Source organism: Gavialis gangeticus, unplaced genomic scaffold, assembly GCF_001723915.1.
Source record: "Gavialis gangeticus isolate Ggan-Ray unplaced genomic scaffold, GavGan_comp1, whole genome shotgun sequence".
Taxonomy (NCBI): Eukaryota; Metazoa; Chordata; order Crocodylia; family Gavialidae; genus Gavialis; species Gavialis gangeticus.
Genome location: NW_017729032.1, coordinates 178,282,526 through 178,307,444, shown reverse-complemented (window position 1 = coordinate 178,307,444; position 24,919 = coordinate 178,282,526). Strand labels below are relative to the sequence as shown.

Genomic DNA, 24,919 nt, shown 5'->3' with positions numbered 1-24,919 from the left:
AAAGAGTATCCCCCAGCATAGAACAGAGCCCCCCTCCCCACCCCACGGGGGGGGGGGGTTGGGGAAGAGTCCCCATCTGGGGCCAGGCAGCCTTGCATGGAGCCCCTGCTCCCCACCCCTCAGTGGTGGGGGAAGAGCAGGGGGAGAGGGGAGGGGGGCTGTATGCAAGGCTGCCTGGCCTGGTCCCAGTTCCAGAGGGGGACTCTTTCCCCTGCTACTTTTAGCTCAGGTTACGTGCCAATTGCTGGTTATGCTCAGGCTGAAATTCCACTCCATAATATTGCCTCTTACTCCTCTCTCTCATAATTCCTCTCATAAATGGCTTCTGCTATGATATGGGCTACTAGATTAGGTAGATTTTTGTTCAGTGTAAGTATGACAGATCTTATGTCTTTTATGTTCATTTTTAATGGATGAAAATGATATAGAATAAGTTTGCATCTATAATTGTTCTGTGTTCATTAAAACTGTTGAAAACATGTTGTTTTTAGAAGGGTACTGAGACAGAGCTTTGGATCTACTTTAATCAAAACCAGTCCAGGCTAGCACTGCATCTGATACAGCATTCTCCACAATAGCAGAGAGATTAGCTAGCCAGAGTCATACTATGTTTATGGTAGTTACAGGACATCACTCTTTAAGTGGAATAATCCCACCCATAATTGAGGTGTTTGGTTCACTACCACATTCATTTTGATTTGTTTTTGCTTGGACTGGAGAGCCATTGCTTTTCTCAATCTCCACAGAAACTGGTGATGTAAAAATGAGAATACCACTTTAAAACAATACATTTTACTCAGGGAAAAAAAACATGAAGATTTTTCAAATTTGTTCACATTTCCTGTTTGCGAGACTGACAGTTTATGAAGATCTGGTTCTGTGTGTTTATTTTTTATGCAAAACCTTTTACTGATGTTTAGCATTCAAAATGGTGTTCTCTTCACCCCATGCAAAAACTTCATGCCCTATTAACACCATTATTGTTTGCCAGGATAATAGAAATAACAATACGTTGGTTCAGAAGCAGAAAAATATCTTGCAAATATCAACTGGATTTAAGTCTGAATAGAAAGCAGGGCTATCCAACTTCAAAGGCACACCATATGGGTCACATGCTATGGGGACATCTCACTAGGATCTTCTCCACTGCACAAACTGTGCCAGCTGGACATGGCATCCCCTTTTGGGAGAAAGGGAGGGCACAGAGTCCCCTTCTTCCCGGGTTGCACCAAAGCTCTCACCACTGTTTGAGGGCTACAAAAAAGCCACAGCTGATTAAGTTCAAGGATCATTCCTCAGAGAGAGAAAGGTTTATCTGGTGGATTAGCAGAGTCTGAATACCTTCTCCCTTAGTTGCTGAGAGTCAGTTTGTTAGATTCTAACAGCAAGCCTAAATGGAGATTCTCTTTGTTACAGTGACTAGCTTTTGTTATAGAATGGATAGCAAGTCAGCAGCTGATGCCTGTGTCTGCCTCTGTATTGCTACTAAGACCCTCCCAGATCCTACTTTCATTTAGGAAGATAGGGAAAGCTTCCAGGGAAATCCAAATTTCAATCTAAAATCAATCACTCAGTTCCAATTTTAACAAGAAATCACAGATTCATTAACTTCAATTAACATTTAAAGACATTTAAAATTCGCAAGGTTGCATGGGGCAGAAAAAACACACACTATCAACAAAGCTACTATGTAATTATCAATAGAAAATGAATATTCATTGAAGAGTCTAACTTTTCCTTTAGCCAACAAATACAAATCCTTTATTCCCTGCTCAACAGGGCCTGTAATTGATGCTGTAATGCATAGGTTTATGAAATGCGTATGCCAACCTTTGATTGCTCAGTGTTAACAATTGATCCTCCATGGTTTGTGTTGGTAACACTGATTTCTATGACTTGCTCAAAATAAGGCATCTCTTTTTGTTAGAAACAGGTTAATCTTTAGAAGAGAAAGAATGTGAGAACATTCATTTTCATGCAAAAAACAGAACTAGGTGTTGCTGTTTCTTTCTTAATATCACTATGTAAAAAAAATTTCCAGAACCCCTGCTGAACAGCAGGCAAAAAACAAAACCTCATTATTTATTTTCCACAGAAGAATTGTATCAGTGTTTGAAACATTTAGACCATTTAGACATGAAAATACAAATATTCTGGCAGTCTTAGATGTAGAAGTATTATGTTAAGATGGATGTTATGGCTCAGTGAGTATTTTTCACAGAAAAAGCCTCCAAGGACTTATCTATACTGTGTCAGTGGTGGGTCTTAAGGAGGACATGACCAACTACAACCTGCCCACCCAAGTATACTGATGCAGTCCCAAGCCAGAAGGTTACCCAGAGGCTGCTCCAGACTCATTCCCAGTGCCTGCTTTCAGATCCACCAGAGACCAAGGGTTCTGCTGACACAGTATAGACAATACCTTAATGTACCAGTGGCCCTACGGGGCATTAGGGAGGACACTGGCCTGCTGCTTTGCTATGTAGCTGACCATATGTTAAATATGTAACTTGTGGACTCTATGATCATTTCTAAAGTGTCATTCTAATTATAAGATTCATCTATCATCTCCATGGCAGCATAATGTTACCTGATTTTCCTAAAAGGCAATAAAAAGGTGTTCACATACATTTAAACGCATACACAATTACAATTTAAATAATGAATCCACTTTTCCCAATTTGAAACTTAACACATTCTTCCTCTTAGCCACAAAACATGATAACAAGGTATGAATGATCACACAAGTGGAAATAGAAAATACCATCTAAAAGAAAAGCTTTATGTGATATCCATGCTATGAAGGGATTTGCAGACTGGCACTTATTTTACCTAAGTCCATCTTGGTGTTTACCCCGTCTCGTTTGAAGTAGCACAAACAACAGCATTATTCTTGTTGAAGGATTTACCCCACTCTGATTCTGTTGATGAAAAGAAGCAATGAAGCCAAGTTCTGGGTGATTATAATCAAGCAAGGATTTTACACGCAACAGGGAGCTAAAAGGAAGTAAAATTTACATACTTCATGAATCTTGGGGCTCAACTATTAAAAATGAGTAATTGCATTCTCCTGTTAATGGTATAAACATAGACGCCCCTGTCACAGCCTGCTGGCTTGCCTGCAGCTCCTGTGCCAAAACCTTGTAACTAATAAAGTGAATCCCCTTTTATCCCTGCTCCAAGAATCTAGCAAGGATGCTGATTTGGTTCTCAGCATTTCAGGAGTAAGTTATGCTGACTCTGTTGCTCCACCCCATATACCAGTTCCAGAACTATGATGCAGATTTCACTACACTTTGAGAATGCTTGCCAAAAGGTGCAGACCCCAATTTTGTAGCCGAGATCCATCTCTGTATACATCAGTTTGATTCCAGCCCTACTATCCTCTGATCTACAAAACTGAGAAACAGAGGAATTTAGGAGTATGCACACCTAATAAACATGGCAGTAACTTGGATGAAGCCTTGAGGTCCCGATCCTGCAAACTCTCTCCACATGAACCTGCCACTGAAGTCATGGTGTAAAGCTGAGGAGAATGTGCCAGCTGTTGGCCAAAAGTCCCTCACTTGCCAATTATGTATCTTGTCAACATTTTGGGGAAAATAAAACTACTTAAATTTTGTAACTATTGCTGACAGATTGAAGTAGAAGCTTTGGGAGCACAGAAGTCTAATTTTTCCCTTTTATCTATGTGCCATGTTTACTTAGATCCAAGAAGAGGTTCCCCCTGCCATTTAACATACGTAAAAAAGCCCCTTATCTAGGATTGGAGTGAGACGCAGTGGGAGAACAGGCAGCTGCTGTGGCACAGTTCTGCTACATACACCACATTACAATTTCTGGAACCAAAACACTATTTACAGCAACCTTGCACCATCAAAATAAAAAGCATACAAGATACATAAAATAAATAACACAAAACATAAATAAATAAAACATCATTCAGTAAGTAATCTAACTTTGTCCCAACCCTGCTTTTGGTTCACTAAAAGACATCACCCCACAAAATCCTTGCTTCTTCATTAAACAAAGCATTCTATTAATACCCAGCAATAGTCAGAGAACATATACAAACCAACACCCTTCCTGCCTTCCAGTCTCACCTTAGTATATAAACAGATGTCACCAAAGTGAAGCAGGTTAGCTGTAGTGGGGTGCATCTTGCCACAGCTGATCCATTTTATTGGGAGAAACACAGATCTCCCATTGTCTTGCATCATGCTCTAGGCCTCAGTGCAGACAACTGGTGACATGTTCCCCTCTCTGCCCCATGCTGGATCCCACACTGACCCATGCCTCACATACAGGCACAGATCTGTGCAGATCCAGTGCAGATGTGGAGGGCAGCACAGGAGCTAGGGAATTCCCAGTGACTTGTGCTATTTGTATGAAGCATGGGTCTGCTTGGATCCCAACATGGAGGCACAGGGTGTTGAAAATTTTCCAGCTCCTGTGTCATGCTGCTCCTCTATCCTGTAACCCCTGTGTCACACGGAGGCATGGGTCAGTGCAGGTCCCCCGTGGGGTAGCATGGACACCTGGGAGCCAGAAGATCCCTGATGCTCCTGTGCTTCCATGCTGGGACTCACCCCACTTCATGCTTCACACAGGTCAGTGCAGGGTGGTGTGGCAGCCATGAAATCCCCTGGTGCCCTGTGCCTCCACACCAGGACCTGTGCATACTCATGCCTCCAGTGAAGCATGTGTCAGCAGTTTCCCCACTTACCCAGACATGGCCCCGGGATCCCCATGTTTGAGATGCATATGGGTAAGCATGGAAACCCTGACTTTCATCCTTACCCAGATACATCCTCAGAGATCCTCAAGGTGTATCTGGGTACACAGGGAAACTGTCTTTCCCTGCTTACCCAGATGTGCCCTTGGAGATCCCAAGGTTGTGTCTCAGTAAATGAGGAAAGTTGAGTAGGTGCTTCATTGCCTCTTTTCATCAACAAAATCAGAGTGGGATAAATCCTTTGACATAAATAATGCTGTTGTTTGTGCTAATTCAGAGGAGACTTGGTAAACGACAAGATGGACTGAGAGAAAATAAGTGCCAGTCTGTAAATCCTGTCAGAACATGGATATCACATAAAGCTTTTCTTTTAGATGGTATTTCCTATTTCCACTTGTGTGATAATTCATACCATGCAGTCATGTTGTGTGGCTAACAGAAAGAATGCAGAAAGAATGTGTTAAACTTCAAACAGAAAAAACTTTGGGCTTGAGAGGCCCAGTTCTGCCTGGCAATTCCTGGGATGCCACGATCAGGTCTCTCAAGCCTGTAGAAAGGGCACTAGAGTACAGAAAGCTTCAGATTGCTCACACTTTTCCACCATAAGTAAATAGATGTCCTCCACAATAAAGCAACACAAATTATTACTACCTTTTTTTGTGACCACAAATTTGGGCATTTGTGGTGCAACAAAAAGTAGGGATGTTTGTTTGCTTTCACTTTGTGCTGCCATAGAAAAGTTGATGGTGTCACAGAGGTGACCAAAGACAACTTCAAGACTGTACTTATTTCTTTACCCAATCTCCGGTCTTGTGCTGTTGTTCTAAAGCAGGGGTGGGCAAAATACGGCAGCCCAAGCTGTGCTGCATGCAGCTGGTCCCACCACCTTCAGGTGTGCAGCAGGACTAGGGCAGCATGGCACCAGACTCCACTTCCCAGCAGCCCAGGTAGCAGTGGCTCCTTCTGGCTGCCACTGCTAATATCATAGCCACCACTGGACTCAGCCCCACTGCCAGGCACCCCGGCCTGTCTGCCATGTACACACCACCAGGGGCACTGCATGGAGCAGGTGGGTGGGGTCTCTATGGAGACTGGATCAGGAACCACTTTGGCAAGGTGCACTTGGCTGAGTCAACGGGACTGGGCCACAAGCAGGTAGGGAGTGGCAGGACTGGGATTGGTGGGCAGGCCTGGAGCAAAGCTACTATTTGCTGCCCATATGTCCTTGCAATGGGCTCCCATTCCACAAGCAGAGGCTTGCTGGGAGAGGATCATGGCTTTGCCCCAAGCCCTGTCTCTGCTGTCATCACCCTTCAATCCCTGTCCCGGTCCTGGTACCAGCCCCATCCTCCTGTCCCAGTCCCAGATATTGCTCCCCACCTGCCCTCAACCCCATTCCATCCACCCAGCCTAGTGCACCCTACCTGCATGGATCCCAGGTCTGTTTCCATGGAGATCCTAGGGCTGGGTGCAGGAGCACTGGGCAGTGACAGCTCAAGGTTCAAGGAGTTTTGGTGACCTGTTGCAGAAGAAGCTGGGGGGGGGTGTTGACCCAGCCCACAGCAACTCACCAAAACTCCCTCCATCCCAAATAATTGCCCACTCCTGTTCTAAAGTCAGGCAAGCTCCACAGAGGTCTCTATTAGGCTTGTGCGAGTAGGCAGCTATTCGATATGGCTTCGGATCCAGCTGCTTCGGATGCCAGTGATCCAATCTGGAGCTCTGGATCAGTTTCCCGCTTTGATCCATCCGAAGCAGCTCCAGAGCTTCCGAGCTGCCTTGGAGATCCGGCCATAGGTTATAATGGGGAATCAATGAAATATCTATAACTTTGTTGTTTTTCAAAAGTCTGTGGTTTTGCAGGTGTTAATCCTTGCTAATTAACTCATTAATGTTAATGAGTTAATTAGCAAGGATTAACACCTACAAAACCACAGACTAAGGAGAGGAAATAATCAATACAGACAATCAATACAGACACAGTCAGTCCCACAAGCACCCATGGCACGAGTTTTGCTTGTCTGCAGCTTGAGGTGCAGTTCCCCCCAAACCTCTGCACCCATCTTCTTGAAACCTGGCAGGCTTTGTGGCCTCATCAGGAGCTACCATCCCTGCAGTTTTCGCCCCCTGTGGTGTAACACATACACGTGACATGAGTTTTGCTTTCAAGAATTTGGGGTGTAGTTTCCCCCAAACCCCTGCGCCTATCTTCTTGAAACATGGCAGGCTTCATGCTTTTGACAGAGGCTACCATCTCTGCAAGTGTCATCCAAATAAGACAAAAAACAAAGTTATAGATATTTCATTGATTCCCCATTATACCCTATGGCCAGATCTCCGAGTTGGCTCCGAAGCTTTTCCGAAGCGGTTTGGAAGGTCTGAACCACTTTGGAAAGCCTAACGAAGCCAATGCTTCAATCCGGACATGCTGCTTTGGACACGAAAGCATCCAAAGCTTCTCTGGATCCAAAGCGTGGTCCAAAGCCTCGCACAGCCCTAGTATCTATAACATAATTTCATTATGTTTCTGATCAGCCAGCAGATGTCACTAATGAAATGAACTCTCTGGTGGACAGCTGTTTGCAGAAGGGCTGATGTACATTCACTGGAAAAACAGAAGGAAGATATAGTACAACTTACATGTTAAGAAGAATAAGCTGACCTATAAGAAGTAAAGGAAGTCAGTGACATTAATTAATATTAGGCAGTGTCGTTATCAGGGGGACATGGTGGCAGAGTGGCTACCATGTTTTGCTACAGCTCTCAAAGAGTGAATTCAACCCACTTTCTGGACTTGTGGCAAAAGCTGCTCCCAGGGGACCCAGGAGCAAGTTGAATTGGGAGTGGTAGGAAAGCTCATCACTCCTTTGTCTGCGTTGGCTACAGAAAGCGGTGTTCTTTAACCATGGTGGCTCTATGGGTTTGCCAGGCCCACATGGACCTTTGGCATTATTGATTGTAGGCATCACACACATGGCCGCTGCTAAGTAAACACAACTGCCCTGCATGCCTGGTGGGATATACTCCAGGTGAAGCCTGGTGGTATTGACACTGCTGTCCTGCCAAAGGAAGCCATTTACCAGGGCAGGGCAGCTTTCATTTGTGCCAGGAGCCTTACATGGGGATGAAGTCACTCACTGCAAGTGTTAGCCAAGGTGAAGAAATTTAGTGAGAGCAAAACTGGCTCTTACTGTTGAGTGGTAAGTGTCACTGGCTTAAATAGGAGTTTACACAGGTGCCCACATATGGTTATCTTAGCAATCTTGGGCCAGCATTTTATTTTAGAATATAAAAACAGCTGAGCTACCCATTTACATTTCTGCAGGGATTTTATTCCTTCATGTATCTCTAATGGTCATTTAATTGTTTTAAATAATTTTTTTAGCAATAAACATGTACATGTATGAGATTATAAAAATATCTTTAAAGACATGTTCATACTCAGGCGGTGCATCTACACATGCTATTAATACACAGCAATAAATTCTAGCACATATCCGAGCACCATGTTTGAACGTGCACCCAGGATCACAGCACGTTGAGTGAAGTCAGAGCAGCCCAGCTGGCAGGGGATCTGGGGTGGGGGAGGGTCGGGGGGGTCAGCCTTCCAGTCCAGGGCTGCTCTTACCTGGCTCAGAGTGCTGTAAAGCAGCCGGCTGGGGCATGAGGTTGCTATAATGTAGGGCCAGCTGGCAGGGAGCCCCTCCACTGAAGTACCCTTGTGCCTCAGTCAGCTGTGGCAGCATCTACACATGTGTTTCTGTGTACTAAAAAACTCCACCACAGGATAGTACTTGTATTTGCAAGTACTAACCTGACCTGGAGTTTATTAGTTTACTACAGCTTAATAGGACCACACATGTAGATGCTGAGATGTTTACTGTGGAGCTAATTAGTTAGCTCTACAGTAAACAGCTGGTGCAGATGTACCCAGTTTTACACAGAAAATAATGATAATCTGATATAATACACCATTTACAATATTTGCTTCACATAAAAGTAAAACGTGTCTGATTTCTACAGTTAAATATGGCTTATGATGTAAATGATGTGAAGCTTAACAATCCTCAGTAAACTTAGCCCACTACCTCCACAAAAGGAGAGGGGAGCTAAGTTTCAGCTTTTCTTGGCATAAACCATAGCCAATTGCTTCAAGATGGACAATCTGTGAAGTAGGCTGGAGTCAGACGAAGCTTCCACAACCACTTTTGCACTGAGTGGGGAAGCAACAGAGCAATACAGACCAAAAGCAAGATGAGTAACACTGACTGAAACGTAAGCGTGGCCATGGCAGCTAAGTGCACTGATGCTGCACTTGCCGATAGAGGTCCATGCATTCCAAATGGAAGTATAATCTCCTCTGTTTCCAGCTACGGTATGGATAAGGAGCTATGGTGGAACAGGGAAGGATGTATACTACCTTACAGTGTACATTAGTTCTAGCTCTTAACCACTAGGAAGGACCAACAAAATGCATTGTTTTAATGTCACTCTATCAAATGTACGTGTGGGGCCTGACAAACTTGTGGTAGGAGATCTCACAGGGATTGGATGAAGCTGATCAAATGACCAGAAAGTTAAGGAAAATGAATCATCAATAAACCTAACCTTTTTGTCATTTTTTTGTTACTATTGTTATAGCATGTGTGTTGAAAAGGAGGAAGCGATGGGGTGTAGCTATGACCAGCCTTTTTCTTAGTCAAATTTACAGAGGCTAGACATTTCCTTTTCCAAAAGCCTTGTGAAACACAGTGATACATTGGCAGCCTCAAAATCTGCTTTCACTTTGTACTTATGTTTTACCCTGCTTTTTTTTAAAAAACAGAATTTCCAATGTGTTACTTTGTAATGTAACGGATCGAGTGTCGTTTTGGTTTGTGGTCACGGACTCATCCAAAAATGCAACAACTGTTCCCAGAGGCGAGGTTGAGGCAGCCATAAGGTATAATAATTTCTCCATATTACTCTCCCATTCTAATCAAAGGCCCAATTAATGAGGATCTGTATATCTTATAGCATATGAACTAATAGTTTTTACCTTTTAATGATATAAATCAATTTATTATATGAATCAATTATATGAATTTATCATTAAATATTGTAGGTTTTAATCATACCATGGGGTTGATACTATTTTTCCTTTGTGCATATGAGATGAAAAGGACTTTTATCTGTATGAAGGGAGCAGCCTCTTAGCACTCTTGAAATGTGTGAGCCTTTGAAAATAGCCTTTAAAAATATAGTGGATTCTCAGAAATCTAAACACTTCACAGAGGTCTACATATAAACCAGTGTTGGCCATGTGCTTCACATCTGCCTCAGCCAACTTACTCAGAGTCAGCTAAGGGTCTTCTTCAGGGGATTTTGTACTTTTATGAAAAAGGCTCATTCTTTCAATACCGGATGTTCACACTGCAGTCAGCCCAAGAACACCTAGCTGCATATCTTACTGGTACTCACATTTTTTTTACTTCAGATCTTTCTAGGAAACCTATCCCTGTCATAGCTGAGCACTGTTTGTACAAGTTGTTCTGTTTTCTTATTAAATATTATGTTCTGCAACCAGTACAATAATATTGTGAGGCTGCATAATTAGAGGGGAAAAACAGGTTATTTGGCCTCAGCAGTCTGCTGTCTGCTTAAGGACTTTACAAGGGTGACTCTCAGAAGCAGAGTTACCCCCACATGTTTCTGCAATAATAGATCTCTTTGTTTTTAAACTTGCTGTACTTTGTCTTTAAATCTCATGTTATCTTTATAGAGGTGTAATACCTAATTCCCGATGAATGAGTATGCATTCTTTGGGAAAGATTAATTTTTAAGCTTATGAGCAGATTAAGCTATTTCCTACAGAGATACCAAACAACTTCATTACATTAGTGGCGCAAGAAGATTATTTATTCACTGAAGTTTTCTAAGAGTGCTGGAATGCACTTTTGAATGCATTAATTTCTGTTATTCTTGAAACAACCAGTTGCATAAGCTGATTTATTTTAAGTCTTTAATATTCACTGTTTGTCACCAAAATTGCATTGTATTATGGCCTCTTAGATTTTAACTGTTGTCTCTCATCAAATAAATAAAAATATAACATTTAAAAAATGGTTTACATTTTTACCACTAAATTGAGACAAAAAATAAAATGCTCCCTGGACTGAGTATTCCAACAGGCAACTTCTTTGCTTACAGGATTCCAGATCTAATTCTTCTTCTTCCTATTTATTGTATATATTACATTCACACCTACAAAATTTAGTTGCATACCAGGTTACCATACTATCAGATACTGTACAAACAAAGAACACAGAAAATAATGGTCCCTCTGAGCTATCTTAACTACAGTAAGAATCACATGATGAGTTATAAGCTTAAATATTATACCTATCTTCACATATGCAACATACATGCACAGATATTTGCCTGTATACACCTAAGCACATAATAGTGTGATTCATGATCAATAACTTCATGTTGAGGTCTGCCCATGACCATCAATTAATACCAGCCAGGCAGAAAATTTGTCATCAAATTTCACCACCTGATATATTGTATAACATATGGTTCTCAACTAAAGGGGAAATCCTCACTTTCCAGAAACATTCAAGAACTCAGTGTTTAGGGAATAGGCAATATTATGACTTAAGAGATCTTACAATTTCCAAAAAAAGCCACACACATTTAACAGGTCCATATATACATATTTATTCCTGATAAACACTTGCTCTATTATAAAAAAAATAGCAATTTGAAATATTCCCACAAGTTGGTATACAAGAAAGTATTACAAAGAAGACTAACTTGCCTTAAAGATACATTTTAGAAAATACATTTTCTAAAATAAAGAATTTAACTATATAATTCCTCCCATGCTTGGAACTGACACGTTTTAAGCATGGAAGGAGGAAGAAGGAGAAGAGCAGAGTATGGACTCTGGACTTCATAAAAGCAGACTTTGACTCACTCAGGGAACTCATGGGTAGGGTCTCTTGGGTGACCAGTCTGAGAGGGAGAGGAGTCCAAGAGAGTTGGTTGTACTTTAAAGAAACCTTACTGAGAGTGCAGGAACAAACCACCCTAACGTGCAGGGATACTAGCAAGAATGTCAGAAGACCACCTTGGCTTAGGAGGAAACTCTTCAGTAAGCTAAAACACAGAAAGGAAGCTTATAAGAAGTGGAAGCTTGGACAAAAAGCTAGGGAGGAATATTGCTTGGGCATGCAGGGATGAAATCAGGAAGGCCAAAGAGCAGCTGGAGTTGCAGCTAGCAAGGGATGTGAAGGGTAACAAGAAGGGTTTCCACAAATATTTCAGCAGCAAGAAGAGGATCAGGGAAAGTGTGGGTCCTTTACTAAATGGGAGAGGCAACCTAGTGGCAGAGGATGACAAAAAGGCTGATGTACTCAATGACTTTTTCATTTCAGTCGTCACAGGCAAGGTCAGCTCTTAGACTACTGCTCCCAGTAGCACAGTTTGGGGAGGAGGTGAGCAGCCAACAGTGGCAAAAGAACAGGTTAGGGCCTATTTAGAAAAGCTGAATGTGCACAAGTCCATGGGGCTGAGTGAGATGCACCTGAGGGTTCTGAGGGAGTTGGCTGATGTGATTGCTAAGCTGCTGGCCATCATGTTTGAAAACTCATGGTAATTGGGAGAGGTCTCGGATGATTGGAAAAGGGCAAATATGAGGCCCATCTTTAAGAACGGGAAGAAGGAGAATCTGGAGAATGACAGACCCGTCAGCCTTATCTCAGTCCCTGGAAAAATCATGGAGCAGGTCATCAAGGAATCCATTTCTGAGCACTTGGAAGAGAAGAAGGTGATTAGGAACAATCAGCATGGATTCACCAAGGGCAAGTCATGCCTGACGAACCTGATTGCTCTCTATAATGAAATGAATGGCTCTGTAGATGCAGGAAGACCAGCGGATACTTCCAAAAGGAAGTACTTAATCTTGGCACACTAACAACATCCATAGTGACACAGGTAGACACGCCCAATAAGGAGCAGTGGTCTCAAGTTGCAGCAAGGGAAGTTTAGGTTGAACATTAGGAAAAACTTTCAGTAGAAGGGTGGGAAAGCACTGGAATTGGTTATGTAGAGATGTGGTGGAATCTCCATCCTTGGAAGTTTTTAAGGCCCAGCACAACAAACCACGGCTGGGGTGATCTAGTTGGGGATGGTCAGGAGGTTGGACTAACTGACCTCCTGAGGTCCCTTCTAACTCTAATTTTCTATGATTCTAAGTTCCTTAGGTTTTGTCTTCAAGTTAAATACAAGGAACTTTTCTTAGACTGTTAAAACCTTTCACAGGGGAAGAAATGTTTAAACTGTAAAATTCTATAGTTTAATGAAGAAATTAATATTGAGTTTGGATGGACTATATTATTATTAGTGGCACAATTTAACTTAAAAACATCTAATAATGAACAGATCATAGTGCACAGCCTTCAAGACACTGTTTAGTTTGAAGGAAAATAGGTAATGAACCTATTCTGTGTCTCCAGGATGTCACCAGTGTGCTCAGGTTGTCAGTGTGGTCAGGGTCCATGTTGTTATCTAATTCCATTAGTGTGGTTTGGGGGTTAGGTGATACCAGTGGTTGCAGGGCTGGCACTGGAAGATACTTCTCTCCCAGCCTGAGTCCCATGATTGCAGGGCCCAAGCTGGAAGATCCTTCTCTCCCAGCACCAGCTCTGTGGGGCTTAGGCTGGGAGATAAGGTTCTCCCAACCCTGGCCCCGTGACCACAGGAGTTGAGCTGGGCAATAAGGATCTTCCAGCCCTGGCCCCACAATCTCAGTGTGGGGCCTGGGAGCTCCTTGCGGCCGGGGCAAGGGGACACTGGCTCTGCCCGGACTCTGGTGGTAGAGCCTGTCCTGGCTGCAAGCAGCTCCTGGGGGTAGGGATCAATCTCCTGCCCCTGCTGCTTGGCTGACCAGGAACACATTTACTCCCTGTCAAGCATCTACATGTGTGCTACTGAGCCAGTAAGTAATCTTGAGAAAATTTACTACTTGCATTTGTAGGTAGCAAATTTACTAGCTATTAGAGTCAATTACTGTGCAGTAAGCATCGGCAAGTGTAGACACAGCCACTTACTGTGCGGTAATTAGCTCTACTGAGCAGTAAAGCATCTAATGTAGATGTACCCAGCAATTACTATCCATATCCAACTTCTCTGCAATTAGAGTGCCTTTCCCACTCTAGATAAGGATACCTGTTTGTCACATCCCTCTTATCTTTGTTTTGGTGTTCTGTATTGATGGTATCAGTTTATTCTCCATCTGGTCCTTGGAGGCACCTCTAAAACTAATGAGCAACTTTTCCAGCATTTCTGTACAGGCCGTATATGGTATGGAATGCCTCGTTTTGTATGTATTTGGACCTACTTCAGTTAACACTGTTAGCAGGGTCTCTGTGTGCTTTGTATATGCACTGATCAATGGTTGTATTAAACCATACTCCAGCTAGGCCTATACCTACTTCCTTTCTCTGAGTAGGGATATTCCTGGGTGTCAGGAATCTTCTTCTGTCTTGTAATTCCCAGACAGCAGGGTCTGTGGCATTAAGCATAATTTGGAGCAGTTCTGTCGCTGGGTTAATGTGAATAAGAGGTCAGATCAGCCTCCCAAAATCAAATTAGGTGGGAGGAAAGAGCCCAATGCAAATTGGGTGCATGCTATTTGAGTGCTACATAGCTGCAGGGCTGGAAGCCAGGAGTTCTTGTATTCCATCCCATCTTTGATGCTGACTCTCTCTGTGGCCCTCAGGTAGTAGTAATTCCTTACACCACTTAGGTATCACACCAGACTTGTGGGAGCATCAGTTAGCAGAGGTCTGGTCCTGCTCCCAGTGAAGTCATTCAGAGTTTTGCAGATTAAAACCACTGCACCATGCAAGTATTAAGTATTGTTACTTAGCTGAAAAGCTGTTTGGTGTATGGAATTAAGAATCACCCCAGCTCAAGGGCAAAGTTACTTTTGTTATAGTAATTTTTAACACCTCCAAGCTATGATATTTTAGTGAATGTTACATTTTTTAAAATCACGTTCCATTTCATAGGGGGCCCCCTGCCCAAGGTTGTAAATATATACATAAATAATAAGCAATAAATAATATATGAAATCTCAGCCCTGTACCCTAAGCTTTCAGAGAGTTACATATGGAAGCCTTATGGCTAAGTCCCTGAAGATATAGATTGACAGTGCCTATGGATTGTTAAAATGGAGATCCTAATAATCCTCACAGTGGGATACATTCACCCCTGCTGCAGTTGTACTGATTCTACTAGGGCTCCTTTGTTTCCCACTGTCATTGATATATATGTTTATATTTTATACTGTGGTTTGTATTTTTTAAAGGATGACCAGAAACAGGATCAATAATGCCTTCTTACTGAATGACAGAACAATGCAGTTCTTGAAGATTTCCTCAACCTTATCACCACCCACTGAACCCTCTGTACCTATCTGGCTTGTTGTATTTGGTGTTGTCTTTTGCCTCATCGTGGCAGGAATTATTTTCCTCATAGTATCAGGAATCCAACAACGCAAAAAGTAAGTAGCTTAGCTTATTTTTTTCTTCTAACCCACTGCTAGTGAATGGAGTGAACTGGAAGTCTTTGAGAAACATGGCAGCCTTCTCTGCCCAGTTGAGGATATCTGTTACATTTATTGAACGCAAATAACTGTATTTGCTTGCATATAATAAACCCGGGAATATAATACACACAGTGTTTTTGAAAGGCATTATAAAGAAAACCAAGATTTTTCTAGGCATAGCTACATAGAGCAAGGATAGAGCTAATTCACTCTTTTTCTTGTTTACTAAAGCTGAAACCTTAGCTGTTGCTGAAGACTGGTCCCCATGGGTGGATCTAAGATTCTGGAAATAGCTAAAGAGTCTCCAAGGCTGTGAAATAAAAGGAAAGAGACCAGGAGCAGCTGGCAGGCAGCAAAATTGCCCTAAGAATGGTTAGCTTAAACATCAAAAAGCATTAAAAAGGAGAGACAACAGTTAACATCTCTGGAGTGAAGAATAATGAGCCGTTATGTCAACTGACTCCTTCAGCTGCTTGTGATGCAACAATTGCTGCACTGTGGAGTGGGAATCAAAGCAGATTTCTTCTATCTTACTCATAAAATCAGCTTACCCTGCTTAATACATGCACCCAAATTTTAGGGGGCTGATTTTGGGGGAAACGGTGTGTGTTGCATGCTAGAAAATATAGTATTATTTTAGAGTATGAGGTTCTTAACCAGGGTAAGAACAGGATATTGAAGGCTCTCCTAAATATAGATGATTGCTTTCTAAGGACTTAATTTGCTGCTAGCTTTCTTAAAAGAGTTTTGTGTACTGCACACTGGCTTTTGTCAGTAGAGCCAGAAACATGGGTAAGTGGCAGGGCAAAAAGCTCCCCTGGTGAAGAGAATTTTAAAGTTGGCAGTTTAAAAACAAAACACTCTGGTCCTTGTAGGTTCAGGACCCAAGTGCTGGCCACACCAGTGATTAACGGACTATTAGAAAGAACCTGATCTTATAAGACAACCTATGAACCTACCTCACAAGCTCAGTTCCAGAACTCATTCACCATGAGACTAGATTTTTGTCACTATGCAGTAGAGTAATGAGGTGTAATTTTTCCACCACTCACCTGTTTCATATTGCAGTACTAGCCACCATAATGAGTCAATTGGGAGCTGCTTAAACTTGATAGTCCCTGTTTTAAGTGAATGGATTGAAAAAGGCAGAGAGGGGCAGGGAGTAGATGGATCCTGGGTTTTGGCCCCCTGCCGCTACTCTCTACTTCAATTATCTGTTAGTTTGCATAGTTCTGCTTGGATAAGAACATTTCTCAGCTCATCAGACGTGAGAATCTCCTCCTGCTTGAAACTGAAACACTTGAGGAACCTGGAACTTCGTTACAAACATCTTGGTTTCACTATAGGATCACACAGGAACAGAAGAGGGATTGGGGGTACAGACATGCTGACAACTAGGTAGCTTGGAGACTGACAAGTGCACAATAGAAAATACTTACACATACATGTACATTCCCACTTATGAGACTGATTCATGGATTCAAAAGACTTGTATGCTTCTTTTCCATGCAATCCAAGTACTGTTTAAACCAAACAAACGGTAGATGAAGGAGGCTCTTGTGGTCAGCGAAGCTGTGGCTCCTCCCCTCTTTCCCCTACCACTGAATTTATCAGGGTGGAGAGGTGGGGAGAAGAAGGGTAAACAGCTGTGATACTTACTCCATGGGCTCCAGAGCTGCATGGAAGACCTACAATGACCAGCCAATAAATTCAGAGCTCATGGCAATGTGGAGCTCTGACAGGAGTTATGCTGGTAAGCTCAGAAAGCTCGCAGCACAGCCAGCTGGGGAGTGCAACTGCAACACTGCACTCCCCCTGGACCTGCTGCTGGTGTTACCTTTAGGCTGAATTGTGTTCCACTGCAATCAGTGGGATTGTGGTCATTGGCTTCACTGAGTGCTAGGTGAATCTGGTACCAAGCAGAGTCTCTCTAGCATTTGACAAGTCTGTTTTCTTGTCTGGATGCTACCCTATCACTATAGCAGTAAGACAGCTTTTTTTTCTCTAGCAGAATTGGCAAATTTCCAAGAGAGGAGAGATATCCTCAGAGGCTGTGACTATGAAGAGTCATGCTTTCCTCTTCTCTTTAAAGCATGTCACAGTCAGAGGAAAGAAGAGTTCATAGATAACACACATTTATTTTTGGCAGTTCTGTAAGGCTATATATCTCCCAAAGGCCAGTAAAAGTTTATTATGGTTAATATCATGAATGTTTAAGCACTGAGTCAGGCTATTACAGTATGTGTTGTGGGAATGGAAGAAGTACTATAGCTGATCTTTGAGTTTCTTATCCTCCAAAATTGCTGATGCTGCAAGCTGTAAAGTACAGCAGGCTTTTTGATTATGAAACAGTGGATCTCAAGGTCAAAAATAAATCAAAAGAATGATAAGGATATCATTGCCTGATGGTTCTAAACTAAATTTCTTAATCATTTAGCAGTTTAGATCAGTTTATTCAGTGGCTCCTTTAGTATGAATGATTTCAATTTAGGGCATGGCTGCAACTCATTTACACCAGGGTAAATTACATTGGTTTTGTACATGGATATAAATTTTACTGGACTCTGGAGTGGACAGACATGCAGCTATTCTGGGCTAGCTGCATGTAGTAGGCATCTGAAGGGAGTCAGTTTGTTCTAGGCTAAGCTTCAGGGTTGTTGGTTGTAGCTGTGTAGGTCTAAGGATTTTGCAAAGAATTTTTTCCAACTATTTAGTTGGTCTAATAAAAGATATCACATCTACCCAAAGAACCTTGCCAGGCTAAGCTGCAAACATGTGGCTTATCACCAGTGTAAGTTCCACCATTGTAATTTAACACCTGTATTTTCCTGGGGTAATTCTAGATAGGCTTTAAGTATATCTGTGTAAGGTTGTACATGCTGTATCCAGTCTTTCTGTACACTTGTGTAATATCAGTAATATTGGTGTAAATATGTCACATGTCCAGGTTCTTAGATAGTACAAAAGCCACACTATTATTTAAGCTAGTAGACACAGGCTTAGTAGGATCCGGTCACTTGTGCATGTTCATAATAGTGAGCACAGCTAACCAAGGTGCAGGACAGAAAACCAAGGTGCAGGATGCATTCATTCTCCACTAGGCAGAGTCATTTAATTTAAATCTGTGCCATGTCTCCACTGCTACCAGGGGTGCATGCCACCCACTCCCACTTGAGTGCAGCAGACCCAGATATGTGGTGGTTACGCCATTCCAAGGACTCCCCTGGCAGTTGCTCTCAAGCATGCTAGATACCAAGGTCCTGAAAGCAGCCAAAGAGAGACATCCCTGGAGTGGCCTCATTGGCACATTTCTGGGTTTGGCATGGACATCTGAGTGTGGGTAGGTGGGGTGTGAATGGGAATGTGTGTCCCTGGCAGCAGTGAGGATGCAGTATAGACATGCCCTCAGCCAAAACTAGATTATTTTATAAAAGATATGTGAGCAGCAAGGATTTTTGTGGGTGATATTGAAATCTGCTGCATACAATGGAAAACTCACATGCTTGCCTCTTGAATAATTCCTGGACCATCACAGCAACAACATCCCTCCACCACTCTATAAAAGATAGGTTTTTATTGTACCACAAGTCGCTGAATGCACGAACCACTGCGTAAAATCCATGACCTGTATTATAAAGGAAGTTAGACAAATAATCATAATGGTCATTTATCACTTTAAAATTGATTACATCTATTAATTTATATCTCATTCTTATATTTCCTTTTTTAATTTACACTGTCTCCAGATCATTTTGCAAAGCAGGACATTGAGGTATAGTGGTTAAAGTGAGTCAACATATGGGCCTCCATGTAAAAGCTATATTAGAATGTACTCAGGAGTTCCTGGCTCCAAGTGCTGTTTTCAGGCATTAGACTATTTTAGTGTATATTAAGTATTGTGAACTTCTTAAATAATGGGAAAATTAATCTATTTTCCTTTATGTATGAGCCACTCACATATAGCTCTTGGTTGTGCAGTGTATTCTAATGCTGTATTGTAATTTTATGTTATTCTTTTGTAGAAATAATAAGGAGCCTGCAGAGACAGAAAATTTAGAAGAGAAATGTGAAGCAACTGTAACAATAGAAAATGGGATGCCCTGTGATATGCTGAATTTAAAAACTGGCCAGATTAACGGAGGCTATGCAGCTGATGACGAACGGTTCACACCTCTATGAAATGTTATCTTGTACATTTGGCTTCTTTTAAAGACTGTACACCTCCTTCATCTTGTCACTAGAGCTGAACATCAACCATCAAGAGCAGCAGAATGCATCCTTTCACTATAGGAAGGAAGTTTTCTTTGATAACACATGTACACAGATGCACGTAATCAAACATTACACATTGTTTGGCCACAATGCAGAGTTACTGTTTCTGGGCAAAGCAGCTCAGAAGGCCATGAAATACTGTCCAAAGTTGACCATGGAATGGGACTGAAGCCTGATTTATACCCCATGTTTTGATATTAGAGATTATTCAAATACGTCATTATGATTTGTTCATTGTTTTCCTACCCTAGAATAAATGTGAACCACGTTGATCTTCTGTGTTGTGTGACAGAGCATTAATCACTGTCAGTTCTCACTGGGGCTGCTCCTCAGTGAGATGTGAATGTTTCTCTGGAAACTGACAGTCATATGCTGAAACACAGCATGCCTTTTGCTTGAATAGGGGTTAATACACAGGAGTTTTACTTACTGGAAAAAAGTTTCAGGCCATATGCCTGATCCTGAAGTGTGTGGAGAGCTTTCTTACCTTCTGAAAGCGAAGGTTATGAGATGACTGGGCCAGAGGCTTATGTATACCAAAGAGGGAGAAGAGATCTGGTACTAGACAGCTCTTTAATCTAGCCAGCAAAGGTACACAATCTAACAGCTAGAAATTAAGGTCCTCAAAGTTTGACAGAGGAAGCTAAGAAGAGCCTTTCAGAGGCACAAAGTGCAGATAAATACCCAACTCTCACTAAATCCATGAGTGCTGAGCTAATGAAAATAGAACTGATTACAAGGAAGTGTGGTAAATTTGACATCAATTGGACTCTGCAAATCATGACTAGACATTTTTCTACTACTACTGTAGATATACATTCTACTTCAGCCATTATTAGGCTTGAGGCTGGCATTGCTGGATACTATTTTATGACTTGTGCTATGTAAGAAGTGATCAAAATGATCCCAGCTGAGGTGCCTTTCAAATTGGTGAATGTCTCATGGAAGCGAATAGGAATTGAGGGTACCTTGTAGTATTCAGCCCTTTATTGTCTTTGGATTATTTTAACAGGAGACACTCATATATAGCTCACGGCAGAAACTGACATTAAAGACCAAGTCCTGCTCTAAGTGAAATGAATGCTAAAACTGCCATTGACCTCAGTGGAACAGGTTCCAAGCCAAAGCAGAGGAGAGAGAAATGTATGTATTAAAGAGGATGTGAGTATGCTGAGGTGATGTACGAGGTTTACACGTCTTCATCTACCTTCTACCTTCCATATACTGTGCTTTGACATTCATGTACCACACCAGTGGAAAATAAAATTGCACATCAGGCCATTGTCAGTGTTTTGCATTTGTTATTTTTAAACAATATTTAAATTATTAATCAAGTGTTAGGGGTTCACAGTGTAATTCAAATTTGTACTTGCCTTGGTAGATAATGACAGGCATGGCAAGGACTCCAACATCCAGCTGCAAAGAACCTCTGTCCTCCAGAGTGCCAGCCTCACTTTTGAATCTCAAGTCATAATGAACACTTTCATTTAAAGCCTCTTTCCTTTTAGGCCTTTTACATTCAGTATGGACACTGTTGGGTTGAGTAGGGTATGGGAAGGGCTCACCATATAGACCAGGTAGAATGACAGGTAGCAAGAAGGAAAATGCCTGACACCAAGAAAAATGCAACGAAACAAGAAAATAAAACCGCCCCACAGATCTTGCAAGATATGTGCCTCTTGTTGTCTCTATCTGTATGCATCTATTCCTACATCCATTGCACTGCCTCTTTAGACTGTAAGGTCTTTTGGGCAGGAACTGTCTTTTCTATGTCCTCAGAAGTGACTAGGGAAATTTTGGCAAAATATTAATAAAATAAACTCTTAATTATTAAGGAGAATCGCTTTGTGCTGCAGACTACCACTGTAACATGGAGATAAGTGTATTGCCTTACTTCACTGGGATGTTGCAAGGTTGAATTAATCAGTGAAAGAACAGCACTTTGAGAGCATTGAATAGAAAATGTAGATGTATGAAATATTATTACTGTGATTACTGTCCTGTGATCCTTCTTTTAGACATATCTTTATGGAGCTCAGGACTGAGCTTATTGTTATTATTAGTAGTAATAGTATCTATGTGGATGGTTTCCATATCTTTTGTATTACTAGGAATGACAGTTCAATATAAACTGTATGCATTGGTGGGACTGTAAAAATTTTGCCAGACTTAAGAGATTTCTTTGATTTTCTTTAGGAATGGCCTAATTGTATCGCAGCAAAAGGATGGAGTTATGCTGTTTTGGTGAAATTCACTTTGTGAGCAGAGGGCCAAGACTTTTTATACCATTTAGGGCCTTTCTGAGGATTTGTTTAAGGGCTCAGAACTGACCAACATTTCAAAATGGAGCCACAGCTTCTGTGGAATATTTTATATGATGCAGACTGTCATCAGTGACAAGTAGTTAATCACTAACTTCCCTCCAAATTGCTTCTTAGCAGTAAGATTAGTTAACAATGTTTTGGCATGGTTTTATGCTGAGTGGTTATATAACATGGAAGCAGAGAACACATTGAGTTTGCATATGCGCAAGAGATAAATGGTCTATGAGATTTAAAGCGCATAGTCTCAGCTCATTCATAGCAACCTTTAGAAGCTATTTTTGGTGTAATCCTGTTGGCTTATTCAAAAGCTTATTTGCTATAGAGGCTATGTTACAGTATCCTCACACAGCAAAAACGTACTAGAAAATAAAAAGTACTTCAACTTCGTGACACCAATAATGCCACAGCTGATCATTTTTCCAGGTGAGGACCTGGCCAGATACTTTGTTTGTTTGTAGTTGTTTCTCTTTTTCTAAGCAACCTATCATAGAATGCCATTTAATTCATGCAATGAAAGGCAATATATTTTCAATCACTTCCATAAGGATCTAACATCAGTGCAGTGTCAATACTTGTGAATGGAAGAATCCTGGTTGGTGTACCTGGAAGGAGCTTTGGTTTCTGTCAGAGCTTAACTTGAGGTGGCAGGTCATTAAATAAATAACACATAAATAAACTAAAATTCAGGTAAATGAATCAAACACAATAAACAGGAAGTTCTAGTTGGAGAAAATATGCATTTTTTATCAGTAACTACACCTACAGCTGGTCAGCATTTCAGAGAGAACAATGCAGGTGTTAGCTTCTGTTGAGCTAGCTCTAGCAAGTGCATTGCTAAAACAAGGGCAAATTGTGCATGAATAAGTTTACTCAGTCACACATTACCCACACATTTGGAGTGCTTGAACAACTTGGAGAACTTTGAAATATCTGTCCTGGAATAACAGAACAAGCTCATTTTGACACTAGTCATGTTTAATCATTAAATCCATGCAACACTGTTAGTATCAAATATTCTCTTAGTTTAAAAGAAACTATAAATGCTCTGATTTATTTGGGGAAAAGAGCAAGTTGCATGCCAGATGTTGAAGTCCTTAGGTAATTTTGTCATTTCTGCTGAGAAAAACCAGTAACCTCATAACCAGACTGACCATCTGGGGCTCAAGCATACTGAGGACAGTATGTTTTTCTTGGGTGATGGAAGGAATTTGCATTTGATCTGGTGGAACAAAGAACAAAGTCTCCCTATAAACATGCTTTGGGGGGAAGCGGAGAGGGCATTTTAATTAGACCAGTTTCTGGAGAGCCACTCTAATTAAAGCACTGCAGCCGTCATGTATATCAAGCCCCCTGTGCATTTAAAAATGGCTGTGGGATGCTTTAACTAAAATTCATTCAACAAGTTTTAGTTTAAGCACCCCAGTGGCCATTTTTACATCTGCAGGGGCTTATATACATTATGCTGCGGCAATGCTAGATACAGTATTTTAATTAGAATGCACCAGAGCACATGTATAAGCACCCAAACCTCCTTGATGGGAAAGGCCTTAATGGTATCCCCTACAATCACACGGATGGTGTTGCAAAGGTTACATCTACTCTAGTATTTCATCTCTACACATCAACTATGAGACCCAGAGAGGTTCAGAAATGTGTTACTTAGCATAAAAATGAAACAATAGCTGTTGAGATGTTGAGAAATCTCTTTAAGACTGGAATTATCTTGGAAGTATGGCCCATTGAGCCTTGGACTCAATGCCCAGACAACAGGTTTGTTCAAAGAATCCAGCTTCTATTCTTCAGGTCTTCAGAAGTTGGGTAAGTGGCAAAGAAGTGCTGTGGAACTCAGCCCACCTCGAGAGTGCAGCCCGATGGCGGGAGGTGGGCAGAGCCGGCACTGTGTTCCAGTAAGCTCCACCAGCCCCACAGAGCACAGCCTGGTGTTGGGATGCAGGCAGAGCTGGCGGTACACTCCACCTCTCACCGCTGGCCTGAGCTCCATAGGACTGATGCAGCCAATTGGAGCACAGCCTGGTGGTGAGAGGTGGACATAGCTGGGGTTGCACTCCACTTCCCACTGCCAGGTTGAGCTCCATGGAGCCCAGTACTGGGTGTGGGCTGCACCCAGCACTGGCTCCCAGACAGCAGTGGCAGCCTCCTGTCATTTGGGTGCAGACCCAGGGGGCCGCAGCCCCAGAGGAGTCTGGCGCAGCCCCACAGCCCTCCTGGGGTTGCAAGTCCCTGGATCTGCACCCAGATGACAGGAGGCGGCCGCTGCTGCCAGGGGCCAGCAGCAGCACCTGTCTTCCCCAGCGCCGGGTGCAGGCTTTGTCCAGTTCTGGTCCCAGGCAGCAGCACCAGCCTCCTGTCATCCAGTGCAGATACAGGGGCCTGCACCCCCAGGAGGAGTCTAGCATAGCCCCACAGCCTTCTGCGTGCCGAATGACAGAAGGCTGCTTCTGCCAGCAAATTTTGCATTCAAGGCTTTGAGGTACAATTTCCAAGAAGCCCCTGCATCTATCTCCTTGGACCTTGGCAGGCTTCATGCTCTCATAAGGGGCTACCATCCCTGCAATTTCCATCCAACTCTGGCAGCAAATGACAACGTTTTAGGCATTTTTTTGATTCCCCATTATAGCCTATGGGCAAAACATCAAAACAAGTTGAAACAGTGAAACCGTTTTGATGAAGCGAAACAGGGCAGTGCTTTGAAATGAAACAAAATAACAAAACAAGACACTGTCCCTTCAAAATGGTGAAATGGATGTTGAAATGAAACGATGGTGTTTTGCACAGCCCTGTTACCCACTACATGCCAGCTGAGCAGAGGAAGGAAATTATCTTAACTTATGTTGGCCATCAGGATGAAGCACCTTCTGGAATATTCCTTATTATGCATTCCTAATTATAATTTAACAGAAAAAAATACTTGCAATCTTAGTTTCCTCCTTGACACAAAGGAAGAGCTACAGGACATGATTTGGGTTCATA

General features: G+C 42.1%; 1 protein-coding gene across 1 annotated transcript in view; it reads left to right on the top strand.

Annotated features, from left to right (window-relative positions):
- The window catches only part of TMEM27 (transmembrane protein 27), a 54,685-nt gene extending 34,804 nt beyond the window's left edge, over positions 1–19,881 (top strand). Inside the window, exons 4-6 of the mRNA XM_019524823.1 lie at positions 9,561–9,677; positions 15,093–15,287; positions 19,355–19,881. Coding sequence (XP_019380368.1) covers positions 9,561–9,677; positions 15,093–15,287; positions 19,355–19,511 — 469 coding nt within the window. The 3' untranslated portion in view covers positions 19,512–19,881. The remainder of the gene's footprint in view (positions 1–9,560; positions 9,678–15,092; positions 15,288–19,354) is intronic.
- The last annotated feature ends 5,038 nt before the right edge of the window (positions 19,882–24,919 follow it).